The 15,176-nt window shown below is 38.0% G+C and overlaps 1 protein-coding gene across 2 annotated transcripts in view; it reads left to right on the top strand.

Annotated features, from left to right (window-relative positions):
- The window catches only part of TOX3 (TOX high mobility group box family member 3), a 106,321-nt gene that overhangs the window by 65,167 nt on the left and 25,978 nt on the right, over positions 1-15,176 (top strand). For both annotated transcript variants that reach the window (XM_010347856.3, XM_039478632.2), the window contains exon 2: positions 11,487-11,552. In XM_010347856.3, the coding sequence (XP_010346158.3) occupies positions 11,487-11,552 (66 nt within the window). The remainder of the gene's footprint in view (positions 1-11,486; positions 11,553-15,176) is intronic.

The raw sequence follows: 15,176 nt of genomic DNA on the forward strand, positions 1-15,176 counted from the left end.
CATCTTTGAAGATGATACCTACTGTGTGCATCCATAGAACTACTTATTATGAACGAATTCACACTAAAGTACCCATGGCAGACGAGAGCTAAGTTGTTATTCTTCCCAGAGATATTAGAATTTATAACAGGTCACAGCCCTTTCTAAACCCAAGAGAGAATACTGCTAGTAATAGAAACTTGCATGTTAAAGTCATATCTTTTGGACCATGGAGAAGGGTTCTTTTCAGTTCTGATGACATTAAAGAAAGTAACCACCTTTTCCATCTGGACTAATGGGTTCGTCATTTCAGTGATTCTCACAAAATCCAAAACGATCAAGCACATCTCTTTTCTAAGTTGCTGTCATTTTATTAGAGATGCCTAGTAGTTTGCCAAATACAAGAGAAGACACACAGAATAGACATTATTCTTACCTTCTGAAAATTATGCCTTGAATTTCATCTTCCGCTATCATGGTCTGATCTTCCTTCTCCTTTGTGTTTAATCTCTTCCCCACCTGCAAACATTCACAAATCTCCTTTTATTAATAAGCATGTTCAAGCCAAGTCTCCCCTAAGCATAGTGTATACTTGCAGGCTCCTATATCAGCCTTTCCTCTGTCCTCTCTGCCTCGAATGCATGCATCTTTATTTCTTGGTATGCAAGGCTCACTTTGATGACATTAGTTAGGCCTTTGTCCAAGTAGTTTTATCTAGCAGAGGGTTTTTGTCTTGCAGGTGAGATCCTACATATCCTTTAACACCCCACTCAAATGGCTTCTCTTATTTGAAAACTTATGCTGACTTTCCAGGGGGAGTACTTCAAATATCTCCTCCATGTAGTACCTGTCGTGTGGAGTCATATCTGTTTTTTCTATTAGAGCTGTTCTTGAATAAGAACTGGATCTTATTCACATTTTTAGCCCAATATCTACCATCATCTCTTTTATATTGTAGGCACTTAATAAATGCTATACAAAATGTTTCAATGACCCATTCATTTTCCCCAGATTATTGAACTCCAGTCTTCCCAGGCCACTCATTCCCAATTCTGACATTTATCAAGTACCTCTCTGTATGATATCCTTTGCTGGGAGTTTGTGTTGTCTCCCTTCTTGCACAGCCCAGTCCCATGTAGTTCTACCCTTTCCTCCTTAGAAATGAGGAAACAGAGTTCAGAGAGGTAACGTGAAGCAACTTACCTGATGATACCCAGGTTGTAAGTGGTAGAGCTGGGCCTTGAACTTGGATGTTTCTGGCTCACTTATTCACTTATGCATTCAACAGAAACATACTGAGCACCTCCTGTGGGCCAGACACTCTTCCAAGGAAACAGCATTGAAGTAGACAAAAGGACTGTCTATTCTAGAGTGGAGAGGAATAGTAAATGGACAAATAAATGCAGTATATCAGTCAGTGATAAGCGACTTTGTATCTCTGATGAGATATAAAGGAAGAGAATGAGCAAGAGACTGAGGAGGGCATGTGCATGTCCTTTTAGCCAAGATGACCTGGGAGGACTCCCTGAGGAGTGAACATTGAGCAGAAACTGACATAAAGTAGGGATAGAAGGAAGAGTGGCCCAGACAAGAACAGCAGGAGCGATGAGTGAACCAGAGAAAGAACTGAGGGCCCGGCAGTGCAGTGTTCCTGGGGCTTAGTTGATGGGAGCCGCTCTCTTAGGAGGGAGTTTGGAGAAGGAGCCAAGACCCAGATGATACAGGGACTTGTAGCCCATGGCAAGGAGTTTGAATTTTACTCTAAGTGTCTTTGGGAAGCCAGTGGAGTTCTTTAAATAGTAAAATTCTCATAACCTACAGCAGTTTGTAAAAGAGATATGCTTGGTCTCTGTTGGTTTCTTCAAAATTAATTGAAATGTTGCCTGGCCACTCGTATAGATACAAAAGGTGGCTTTAAGCCTGGCATGGTGACACATGCCTGTAATCCAAGTGACTCGCTGAAGTGGGAGGATCATTTGAGCCTAGGAGTTTGAGGCTACAGTGAGCTATGATAGCACCATTGCACTCCATCCTAGACAACAGAGCAAGACTCTGGCTCTTACAAACTTTTAAAAATTTTTGAAAAAGAAAAGGTGATGTTATATGCACTAACCCATTTAATCCTCAAAACCCCTGTGATGTGGCAAATATTGTTCTTATCCCTGTTTTATTGATGGGAAAATTGAAGCACACAGAGAGTAAACAGCTTGTACACAATGACTCAGCTAGCAGGTAGCTCATCTGGAAGTTGAACTTGTTCTTAAGACAATGAGACAGTTTGGGTGACATCCCACAACTAGTTTGGTGCTAGAATTGGAATTCAAAGTTAGTCTGACTCCTGGCAAAGTGCTCTCTCAATTTTGTTCTTCCTACTGTTGCCTCTGCCCAGTCCAGACACTTGCAGCCTCCTGCCAGCCTTGAGGTGTTCTTCACTGGTCTCCTTGCCATCAGCCTTTCTTAATACTACTCGTGGGCATCTCACACTAGTGATATGCTCAGGTGTGGGCTTTACATCTCTCTGTCTCTGGCTCCCTCCTCTAACAAAATCCTTTGTGGACTTTCCTATTTAATATATTTCAAAATAGGTTGGACTTCAAGGCCCACCAGAGCCAGGCTTCTTACCATCTCCTCCAGCTTTTTTCCCTTTCTCTTGTAGCCAAATTATTCTCTGCTTTGTTCTTTGAACAGTGCCTATGTACAAGTAGATCTGAAACTTCACTCACTCCCTCCTTTTTGCCTGGGACTCCCCCTCTGCCTGCCTTCTTTCTTGGTTAAAGATTTCTTTCTAACTATTGGGTACTACGCTCACTACCTAGATGATGGGATCATTCGTATCCCAAACCTCGGCATCATTGCAATATACCCATGTGACAAACATGTACATCTACTCCCTGAATCTAAAATAACAGTTGAAACTATATATTGAAAAGAATACCTGTTCCTCTGAGAGGCCATTCCTTTCTGACTCCTCCTCCCAGATTTGCAAGCCACTTGTCACAGAGTTGGCCCTTAGCTTGATACATTTTTTTGTCTCATCACCCTGAGTTTTTATCCCTTAAAATCAATGATCATATCTTCTACTTCTCTGCATCGACAGAGAAGTAGATATATTCCACTAAATATATCCTATTAAGTAGCATTTAATAGGGACTCAGTTAGGTGTTGGTAAGGCTCTCAGGGAGAAGGGAGGAAGAGAAACTGGAATTAACACAGAAGGTGTAGTCACTTAGCAGCCTATGTGTCACCACTGGCTTTTTTTGTTGGTGTGTATTTGAGGAAAACCAGAGATCAGAGGCCTTCTCTTCCTGTTCTCTCAATATTGGTGATGATTGGTTGCTTGGCTAATCTCAAAGATGGCCCCATTTTTGTTTAAAAAAAAAAAGGCAACAAAAACTCCCCAAAAACAACTCAAAACCCCCCTCGATTCTGAAACCTTAGTCTCCACTCCTAGTTATATTTGTTTTCCTGATATTAAACAAGTGCAGTTGGGTTTGAGAGGGTGTTTTTTCCTTCTTGCCACTTTTAACTAGTCCAGATGGTTATGCGATTCACAGACTCAAATGTGTCCAGATCATGAAAATCCCAAGGCCTCCGTGTTTGAGCAGAGTCCATATGTTTAGGCATTGTTGTTGCTTGTGTGGGTCCACAGAACTTGTTGAAGAATCCAACAGTGGGACTTGTGTTCCTACTTGATCCAAGTTTGGATGTTCCCATCCTTCCTCCTGGTGATATGGGTAGGAGGGGGCTGGATGGTCACCTCACAAATGGTTGCATGTCCCTGTCATCTAGGAAAGTGAGGGGAGATTGTAAATATGCATGCCAAGCCTTCATTGCTATAAACAAAACAGCTTGTGCTCTATCAGCATTTCTGGGAGATGTGTAGAAACATTTTAAAAAAGGAATTTCCACATTAGTCTACAATGAACTAGGCTAGTAGTTCTCAAATATTAGAGTGCTCTGGAGTTCCTTCAAAGTTGGTTAAAAATACACATAGAATAGGGTCCCACTGCCTAGAGATGCTGCCACGGTAAATCCAGGGTGAGGAGCGGGTAATGTGCATTTTTAATGGCCATCTGGTTGTTCTGTGGTCCCTAGCACAACACTTGGAGAAACCCTGACCTATAATATAAAGCAATTTTTTTTTTTTTTGGGAAGAGGAAATTTTAAATTAGAAAAAAATTAGCTGTCAAATCTAACACTTGAATCCTTGCCCCTGTTGACATCATGCTGTTGGTTCTCTCTTCCCTCAGCATTTTGCCTGCAGGCCAGAATCTGTGTTGTTCATTGCAGTTCGTGCTCAGTCACCGAAAGCACCTATCCCTAGCGCCCAGTCCCCATCCACCTAGGGCTCTATAAAAAGGTTAGTACCTTTTTCTAGAATAAAGCCTTTTTCTATGTAGGTAGCTCTAGAGTTCAAAACAGGACTTTTATTATAAAATGGAAACCTTACTGTTACCGTGTTTTTCCCATAGATGTCATTTGGGGCGTGACTAGTGGTGGTGGCCTCTGGACATCTTGTTTTACTTGGACTTAAATTTCAAGTCCTGTGTCTGGATGGGCTTGGACAGCAGTTCTGAGTATCATTATTTTGCATCCAGAATTAATTTGTGCCTATTGAACACCTACTATTTACCAAACACTCTTCTTCTTACTGGGACATCCGTATAAAAGACAGACAAAACCTTCTTATCTTCATTGAATTCATATTCTAGTGAGAGGAGAAAAGCAGTAATGATATTATGTGATGTTGAAAACTTCATGGAAAAAGTAGACTTGAAGAAGAGGGATAGAGAGTGTTGGAGGTGGAGAAGGGTAGTCAGAGAGAAGATAACATCTGAGAAAATACTCCAAAGGCAGGGAGTGAAAGAACCCTGAGAACATTTATGGGGACAATAGTCCAGACGGAAGAAACAGCCAGTACAAAGGCCCTGGGTTGGGAATCTGTTTGGGGTGGTCAAGGAACAAGGAAGCCAGTAGGCTAGAGTAGTGTGAGCAACGGATGATGGCCAGAAGGTAAGAAGAAATGGGCCATTGTAAGGATTGGGCATCTCCCCTGAATGAATTGGAAGCCACTGGAGTGTTTTGAGCAGAAGAGTGACATGGTCTGAGTAAGAGTTCCTCATGTCATCCCTTTTTCTCTCCCTCCCTCCTTCTCCCTTCCTTTCTTCCCTTTTTCCTTTCCTCCTTCCTTCGTTCTTTTCCTTCCCTCTGTCTCTTACTTTCTCTCTTTCTTTTCCTGTGTTCCTCTCTCCCTCTCTTCTTTCTTCCTTTCCTCTTTCTTTTCTTTCTTTCCTTTTTTATTTTTATTTTTGGAGACAGGGTCTTTGTCACCCTGGCTAGAGGGCAGTGACGTAGTCGTAGCTTATTGCAGCCTCAACCTCCTGGGCTCAAGCAATCCACCAATCTCAGCCTCCTGTGTAGCTGGAACTATAGGCGTGTGCCACCACACCCAGCTATTTTATTTTATTTTATTTTATTTATTTTATTTTAGTAGAGATAGGGTCTCACTATGTGGCCCAGGACAAACTTAGATTTTTGAAAGGTCTCTTTGGCTCTGTATTGAGGACAGTCTGTTGGGGAGTATGGAAGAACCAGAGGGATTTGCTGGAAATGCAGTTGCAGAGGTCCTGGAGGGGATGGATGGCTTGGGCCGGGTGGATTCTGAGAGGCAGGCACACATGATCCATTTGAGTACAGTTGGAAAGATAAGCCAACAGAATCTTGTGACAATTGGATGGAGGAAGGGAGAGAAAGAGGGGATTGAAGAATGGTATTTGACCTGAGTCACTAGAAGTGAGTCATTTTCCCATCAAAGGAGATGGGAAAGACTGGGGGTAGGACAGGCGTTGGGGAGAAGATGAGTTCAGTTTTGGACATAGCTCCACGATGCCTATTGGCATCTAAGTGGAAGTGCTGTAGACAGTTGGATGTATGAGTGTGGTGCTCAGGGGATCATGATCTAGGAGTTTTAGCGTGTAAAGTTGTGTGTGTATAATTCTATGTATGTGTGTGTAAATTATATAATTACATGTACATAATAAGCAGAATTGTGTGCCTATATGCTTGTGTGTATATATATCTTTATATAATTATTTACAGATTCCTATATTATACCTCATAGCCTGTTTGCAATGTTTTGTTTCTAGACTATTGTCCAAACCTCCAACCTTTGGTATAGATGGACTTTAGCATTCTTTGCTTCCTAATGTGGTACTCCAGACCCATCCGTGATAATACTGTTTTTTTTTTTTTTTTTTTTTTTTTTTGAGACGGAGTTTTACTCTTGTTACCCAGGCTGGAGTGCAATGGCGCGATCTCGGCTCACCGCCACCTCCTTTTAATCATCATCCGCCATATTGGCTTGTTTTCACTCCTTTGGGCTTTCTGTCTTGAAACAGATTACTAATGCTGAAAATGGTTGAAACTTGATGATCTCTCCCAAGTTCTCCTCCAGGAGGTAGTTAACTGAGCCTCCACACGTGTGTGGACTTCACATTTCTTCCTCCAACAGCATGTGACCATGCTTGGCACACTTGATCCATCATGGCACAGTTCATTTGTGTAAGCGACTTGACAGATGTCCGTAGTGAGGCATCAAATTGGATAGTGTCTGCTAACAAATCTAATGAGAAAAAAAGAAAAGAGAATTCGAAGGATTATCTTTTTTTTTTATTTTTTAGGATCAAGTTTGTGCCATTTAGCTGTTTGAGACCCTATGGTTAATGCTGCTTTATTAGAAGCCTATACAATTCTTCACATGGGTGTCAAAAGAATTTCGGTGAAAATGATGTTGTGTGGATGCATTAAGCTGAAGTATTCGTCTTGTGATTACAGATGGGTTTTTGTCTGGGCTGTTCCACTTTCCTCCAGTCTCTTTGCTGGACTAGCTAGACTTAACAATCTGCATTAATTTACTTTGGCACTTCACACGGTCAAACAGGCCATGAACATGATGGTCTTTAATAAATTTCTAAAAAAAATCCTGCAGTGCTCCTTTTTAATTGACATCCTTCATAAATTGTATTTGCCCAAGCTATAATTACTCATCAAGCAGCAAAAGCAAATCTACCTCCAAGTACAATGAAGATGTTCTTTTATGAAATTATTAAGATACAGAAGTTCAACATAGAGTAATTTAGTTCTGCTTTATAATGATATCTTTGGGGACTCTACCTTTGGGGATCACGTCTATTAGAGCCTATCAGCATGGAAAAGGACCTATCACCATCAGTGTGCCTTATAAATGCCAAATGCCCCTGCTTCCCAGTGACCATTTATGTGTCTTTAAAACACTGGGAATTGGCTGATTTTTTAAATAATGTTTGTATGTGACCTTTAGAATAATTAACTACTTCACTTAATATTCATTTAGTTAACTTGGAGTATTTTGTTTTGACTCTTGAAATTGCGTGGAAGGTCCCATATATGGTTGAGTAGGGGATCTTTGAGAGAACATCAGTGTAGGGTTATAATCTAGAAAGTTTAGAAACAGACCAAGTTAAGGTGACTTAGAATGAATAATTACAAATTCTGATTTAGTTGATTCACATGAATAAAACAGATACATTTTATCGTGGTGTAAAATTAGGATATTAGCTTTCCTAAGAAAAATTCAGGAAAAATAAAGTAATACTGCCATTAAAGGGCTTGGAACAAGCCTTCTTGAAGTGTGTTTTCACAAGGTATTGCAGGGGAAACAAAAGAAGTGATCCACAGCTTTTTATTTGTTTGTTTCCTGCCTCCCCTTAAAGAAAAATGGAAGCTTCATCCAAGTAGAAACCTTGCCATCTTTTCCATCATTTTGCCTCCAGTGCCTAGTACAGTTTCTTGTACATAAGAGGTGCATAAATATTTGTTGAACAAATGAACTGTGGGGACTTCTCAGAGCCTTTCAGTTTATAGCAAGCTTTGTGACTCATCAAAGAGAAGTCAGCGTTTCCCAAACTTACTGGACCGGAATCATTTCTTAAGAGCATTTTACTAGACCTGGGTACCTTGAAATACCCTCTGGGAAATTCTAGCTATGAGTAAAATAGATTTAAAAGTAAAACTGAATTGATCACTGAGTGAAATATTCATTTGTGGATATAGGAATGTAAGTGATAGATAGAAATCATGAGGTAGGGAGGATGCCAGACTTCCATGGTTGAATCTGCAACCTTGGGCAAGTTACTTGAGCCCTAGAAGACTCAGTCTACTGATCTGTGAAATAGGAATGATAATTATCTTACCGGATGTTGGGAAAATAGATTATGACTAGCTTCAGTTTGGAAAACTAAATGAAATAAAGTAGGTAGAGGGTGTCACTAAGCTAAATACTTATTACTACTATCATAAAAAAGTAAGCGAAAATGACTCCAGTTAGGATGGGAGATTTGGAGACACTGAAGTTTACATGTGATCAACCTTTCTCCCTCTCTCCCTCCAACAAATACTAGAGTGATTGTGATATTCCAGGCATTGTTTGTTTTGGGGGAGATGTCAGTGAACACAGTTAAGGCCCCTTCCCCATGGACCTGTGAGGTTTTTGTACTATAAAGTGTTTACTGATGTCACTGTCTCTTAGAACGTAAATAAATTTAATTGTACACAATTCACTTAAATTTAATTGTTCTGAGGTCATTATATTAAAGACCTGCCCCAAAGGAGCACTTTCACTCTCAGAATCAGATCTGTTCTTACACCAAATGACTAAAGCAGGATTCATAGGTCACATTTGAAAATAAAACAAATAAAATCAAGCTAGTATTACTAGGTAAGGTGATCAAATGAAAATGCCACCCTTTCATTTTGATTAGTTAACCACCACCATAGGGTGGTCAGATTTAGCAAATAAAAATACACAGCACCCAATTACATTTGAATCTCTATAAATAAAGGATAGTTCTTTTAATATAAGTATATCCCAAATTGTGCATGGGCTATACTTACACTAAAGCAAATTTGCTGTTTAGCTGATAAATTTAACTGGATGCCGTGTATAGTATCAAACTACCTTGCCACACTGAACTAGGGTCCCAGGTACCTGTGCAGGAGAAAGACAATTGCCTGCAACAAGTCAATATTTAAGGCCCCCTTTGTAGAGGGGCTGTTTTACCCAATGCGGAACAGAAAGCTTTACTTCTATTTGAAATGATTTATAACTATTCCCGCCTGATCAGCAAGTGTTTCCAAATTAAAAGCCATTAATTAAGGCCTTCTATAGATACAAAAGATATGCAAGAAGCCCTTTGTAATTCTAGCTCAGTACTTCAGGTGAGAGCTTTTCAAATTACCTGGACCACTGGAGCCACCTGCTTGACTAAACGCCGCGTGGCCTGTGCTGCTCATCAGTGTGCACCATGGTGCCAGCGTAGTTACTGATTTTTCTCATTTCTCCAGGGCAAATACTAATTAATGGATACAATTCACAGCTGATTAGCTGTAGTTTCTTCAGTAATTACATTCGCATACTAACTGTTCTGAAAAGGATTTCTAACCCAGTTCTTATTTCACTCTAAGCTTAATTTGTTTTTTGAATTGTTTAGGCCTTTAGTTTAATAGCCATTTTATTTTTCTTTGTTGTTTTAGGTGCTATTAGATAATAAGTAAGTTTAATCTTAAAAAAATACTCTCTGATAATGAGCTGTTTGCTTTAAATGGATTTCTAATTCCCCAACAAAACCTACATTTAAATAATGTTGAAGTTGTGATACCGGCTGTTAGGCAGTTTGAGGGACCAGGATTGGTGAATGGAATATTCATCTTGAACCCAGGTTCTCGTAAATATCCAAAAGGAACATTTTAATGGAGGCCTGAGATTTTAACTCTAGCCTCATTCATCAAAAATTTCATAATAGAAGCCTGTACTTTTTCTTGCATGTATTTAGCATTGTAGAAAAACGGGGGAGAATATGCGTGTGCATGTGTGTGTGCCCATGTGCAGCCATGCGCATGTTTTTGATATCACATGCCTTCAGTGAAACCAGATAAAGGTCTTTCTTAAGCACCAATTCATCTTTCAGAAATCTTTATAAAGATATTTACCTAAATGAAGCTGAGTGCTCAGTGAGAGCTTTACGGATGGCTCATTGTGTGTGTATTTCGGTGTGTTGGCTGGGGTAGGATTTTGCTTCTGTAGACCATAACAGCACTCTGGAACTGTTAGAGTCTTTCGTATAAATCCTGCTTAGTTCTTGGATCCCTGACATGATAAAGTGTAGCATGTCAATCCTGCTTCTGGGTGCAAGTCCTTCAGGTTCAGAGTCAGGGATTGAGAGCCCCCCAGAAATAAGTGTTAGTTTATCGAGGAAGAGGATTATATGTCTTCCATATCTGTGTATCTCTCTCCATATTCTATTTATTCTCTATATTTATCTGTGTATCTATCTACGTACCTACCTATTTATATTCATCCATCCATCTATTGCTCTCCTTTGGAAAATTGGATCTTTTACTTTAAATAATTGCTAGCTTTATGTATGTTAGAGAATAGATATATACATTTCATCCTCTGGAGACCAAACCTGTGTTTTATTTGATGCATTAAAAGAAGCAAATAATACATTTTAAAAAAAGGACATTCTTTTACCAGTTAGAAATCATGAAAATAATATAGCTCTAGATCATTACATTCACAGAGCCTTTCCATATTACCAGACTGATAACAGAATGTTTAAAGCAACAAAATGTGCCGATTTAGACCATTTGAACTTGAAAATACATTTCTGCCAAAATCCAAGTTTTACATTTTGATAACAGGTCCCTAAAAGTAAAGAGCTTAAAGTCTGAAATGCTGATACGGTCTTATTTGTGATGATATGAATGGCCCATTGTGTTAGGGAATGAAGTAAAAATTGCTGTGTTCATAAGATCCCACTTATTTTTAAACCTCTTTGCACTTAATGTTACATTGAGAGATTAAATATCACTGTTTTCAGCAGCTCTGATGGATATAGATATTGCTTTAAGCTCTGTTTGGAGATTTAAAAAATATTCTTTAGTCTTGTAATTTATTTATATTCATGCCACACCCCATTCACTGGAAAATAGAATTTGAGTCCTGGGAATTGAATTTTATTTCCTTTAATTCACATTTTAACCTACCCACACTGGTGACATCTGTTCTTGAAAAGTAAGCTATAAAATCCGTATGTGCTTTAAAAATATGTCAAGGTGATTTTCTTGGAAACTCTTTTCCCTCTCACCTCTCACAAATGCCAGGTCAATAAACAACACACACTGGTGACCAGTGGCTTAATGTTTATAATCCTCTCCCTTCACAGTTAGTCTTGATGAGAAACAAAACTATTTTATAGAATTATTGAGTTAGCTTAACTCTGTGCTTTATTTTCTGAGGGAAGCAGCTGACTGTATATAGCATAGTGCTTTGAAACCTTTGTCATGTTTCACATTTGGGCTGAGTTGCAAACCCCCTTTTGTTTAGCAACACCAGCGTTCTTTCCAAATCACAGCCAGAATGCTTTATGATGCCCCATATTAACATAAAACAATCTATTTTCTTTCAGTTTGGAAATAATAATAACTACATGAATATGGCTGAGGCGAACAATGCATTCTTTGCTGCCAGTGAGGTAGGTGGCTGTCTTAATGTGTTTGTTCATGTTTTGTGTGTTATTGAGATAATTTAATAGGCTTGAAGGGAAAAACAAAGTATCAGATTTATCTCTCTCTTATGTGGCACAAGGTAATGACTTTGGAGGAGAAATGAGAAAAGCCTGCTGGAAAAGAAAACCTGAGAAGTCTTTTATCACTTGTCCGTAGACTGTTACTATTAGTAACTTCATACAAATCTTTTGATTAAAAAATAATGCAAACAAAAAATAAATATGTAAGAATATATGTTAAAAGGCACACACACACACACACAAACACACACACACACACGCATACACACACTGTTGGTATCTAAGCAAATAAATGGTTATTTTTTTAGATACCAGGTTAGAAGTGACTTTTAATGGAAAATAGTTGCATTTTATGGAAAATAGTTCACATATCTCTAGGGATAATTGCATTAAGTTGCCATGGTTTGGGAAACTATGTGTCAGAAGAGTATTGTAGTTTCTTGGGGTTTGAAAGGGGTGATGTGAAATGAGTGTTGAAATGTGTTCCCAGATCCCCATAGCCCAGTACAGTGCCTGGCAGTAGTAGGTGCTCAATAAATATTTATAGAATGAATGAATGAGTGACTGGTATGCTCCAAGACTTGGTCACAGCTGGGGAAACTGGGTGATGGAATCTAAATGCAGCACCTCTTTGTCTCTGGGCCTGTCTTCAGTTTATGGGTGCAGACGAAACTAGCATTGTCTTCTTGCTGCTGTTTTTCCTGCATTTCCTGTTACTGATTTTGGACTGCTGTTTGGTCTCACTGGCCTGCCCTCCAGAAAACCCTCCATCTTGATTAGATTAAATATGGTTTTCTAAAAATGGTAGACTGTGTGGGATTTAAGATTTTAGAAGAAGAACAAACAGAAGTGAAATTGGCCCAAATGGAACATTTCCTCTTGCGGTTCATGTAATAAAAAGTCCTCATTTTTCAGATACATTCAAATATAGGAAACTGAACTAGCTTGACCCCAGAGAATGAAAATAATAATGGCTTCATAAATGATCTTGGTAAAGGGAGGCAAGTGATATGAAAGAAATTAACTTTGAGAAATTATTAGAATAAATGGGGAATCAAGAATTAAGGGTATTCCTAGATTAATCATTTTTATAGTGACCAGCATCTCTCTAACCAAGAAGACAGCTCAGATAAGGGAATATTGTTTGGCACTGGCTGCTGTGTTGTTTGTGATAATGAACACAAACCCCATCTGTAAGGACAACATGATGTTTCATTCTGTAGGATTTTTTTTCCCTACATTTGAATCAAACATTGATGAAAGCTCTACTGCCAGCAGCTGTTCAGAGACAATTTAATTCCAGCTGTGATAATTCACCGTGTCAGACATTGGCTGTTATATGTTGATACAACAGTTCTCCAGATTTGCATTTTTATCAAAAGGAACAAATGTTTTGAACATTTCAGTACAGATGGTATTTAACCATGTACATACTACTTTAACATGTTCAAGGTAAACACTGAAAAGTCAATATCTGTAAAAAATAATCACGTAAACTCTAAATGATTAATCTGATATTGGTCAGACGACACAGTTACCAAAGTCACTGTATCTTTTTGTTGTTGTTGATGCTATATATGTTTTTTTAAAAAAATAATCTCAGATATCCAGCATTTTAGATTCCTTTTTTCTCTAAGAATGGTTAACTTTAGTATATTACCTGTCTTTAAAGGTAATATAACATTTTAACATTTTCTTGGTTATTGCATTGGATTATTTATTAGGTTAGTATATAGTAATGTGCTAAATTGAAATTAATTTGTCATTAAAATAATTGTACCATAGGGACATATTGCATATGGCATCTCTCTCTAGTCCTTAACAAAAATAAAAACCTTCCTAATTGTGACTGCTTAACATAAACATGTTTTATGTTAGTTTAGGAGGTAATCTTATGTAATGATTTCTCTGTACATCTTTTCTTGAACAAAAAATAAAGCCCAAGTAAATGTTAATGCTACATTATAGCATGTGCCTAATTTCCCACTCACTGCATTAAAAGTAAATTTATTTAGTTTTTTAACATTTTATTGAGTGTAAACTAATTCAGGAAGACTTTAGGTTTGCATGCTGTACACTCTAAATTGTGCCTGAAACCAATTCCCTTCACATGGATTTTGTCCTGTAGATAACACTGCAGGGACTAGGACACTCTGAGTTTGAAATTCACACATTTGCTTTATGTTTTCTGTCTGTGTCATGATTACCCTGACCATTTTTAAAGTACTTTAAATATTTATTGAAATAATATTTCAAGTGTTAATTACAGTGGTAATGAAAACAGCCAAATGCCACATATCAAGAATGAGTGTTTATCCGTATTGTTAATGTGATATGTTAGATTTCATTAAGCAGTAATGGGGTAGCAAATGAGTCACAAATTACAGTTGCATCTGTTACTAGACCACATTAGTGCCAAAATAACGGCAAATACAGCCATAGGGTTATGTTCATTAGCCAACCACGTTTGTGTCCGATTCATCCCTTTGTGTTTGGGAACTAGGGGTTCCACAGTTAGAAACTGACAGCTTTTGGGGTCATTATTAGAATACATGTGTCAGAAAATCCAATTTTTCAGTCTAGCATTTAGATGTATTATTATGCTATGATGTTTTGCATATATTGAGTCTGCTAAGAACCTCAAGATTTTCAGTTGTCCCACTATAGACTGCCATAGCTTGTGACCTCTTTTTTTCTGGTGAGATACAAATAGCATTTGACAGGTTCTATATGTAAGAAGTGTTTTTTTGTTGCTTTCTTTTTTCTTCAGTTTTTCTTTTCTCTCAAGTGGTTATTACATTGTATCATGATTGATAGCTTGAAGAATGATGATTTTCGGCACTTAATTAGTCCTCTTAACTGATAATAGCAGACCCAAGTTATCTTGCACCAGTTCATTTTTTTCAAATACTATTAATAATAAATGAACTATAAATTTGACCCTCCAAGCTAGGAATAAAAAATATAAGTAGTCCCCCAACCCCTTCACCTGACCAAAAAAAAACAAAGAAACAAAATCAAACCAAACCAAAACAAACAAACAAAACCTAGACCTTGCTACTTCCCAAGACCTCTCGCCAAAAATCTCCCCCCAAAATGGTTAGTGTGGTTGGGTGGAGCAACCCTGATTTATATCATGGGGCCCTATTTTAAAACATTGCCTTTAAGAATCTCAGTATCAGTGAAGAAAAACAATGCATTAAGATTACTTAGGTCCTGAGATATAATACTTTTCTAAATAAGTGAACAGCATCAATCTAATTAGTATATCTATGTCAATATAGCTCTATGGTCTCTAAATCATCTTTGAAAAGTAGAAGACTGGTAGAAAATGTTCAGATAAATACATATTAAAATATTCATGTGAAAGAAAATAACCCTCTTTATAGTTTAAATAAAAGCACTTGCATCTTTTAATATGAGCTATGATAGTCCTTATATAAAACATTGTATTACATACAGTAACAATTTCCATATAAGTAGTCATTACACTTGAGAATATACCAATGAGGAAATAAAAAAGCAAACCACAAATTTAATATTACTTGTTTTATATGTTGTGGCAGAAAG

The sequence above is a fragment of the Saimiri boliviensis genome, chromosome 1, assembly GCF_048565385.1.
Source record: "Saimiri boliviensis isolate mSaiBol1 chromosome 1, mSaiBol1.pri, whole genome shotgun sequence".
NCBI lineage: Eukaryota > Metazoa > Chordata > Mammalia > Primates > Cebidae > Saimiri > Saimiri boliviensis.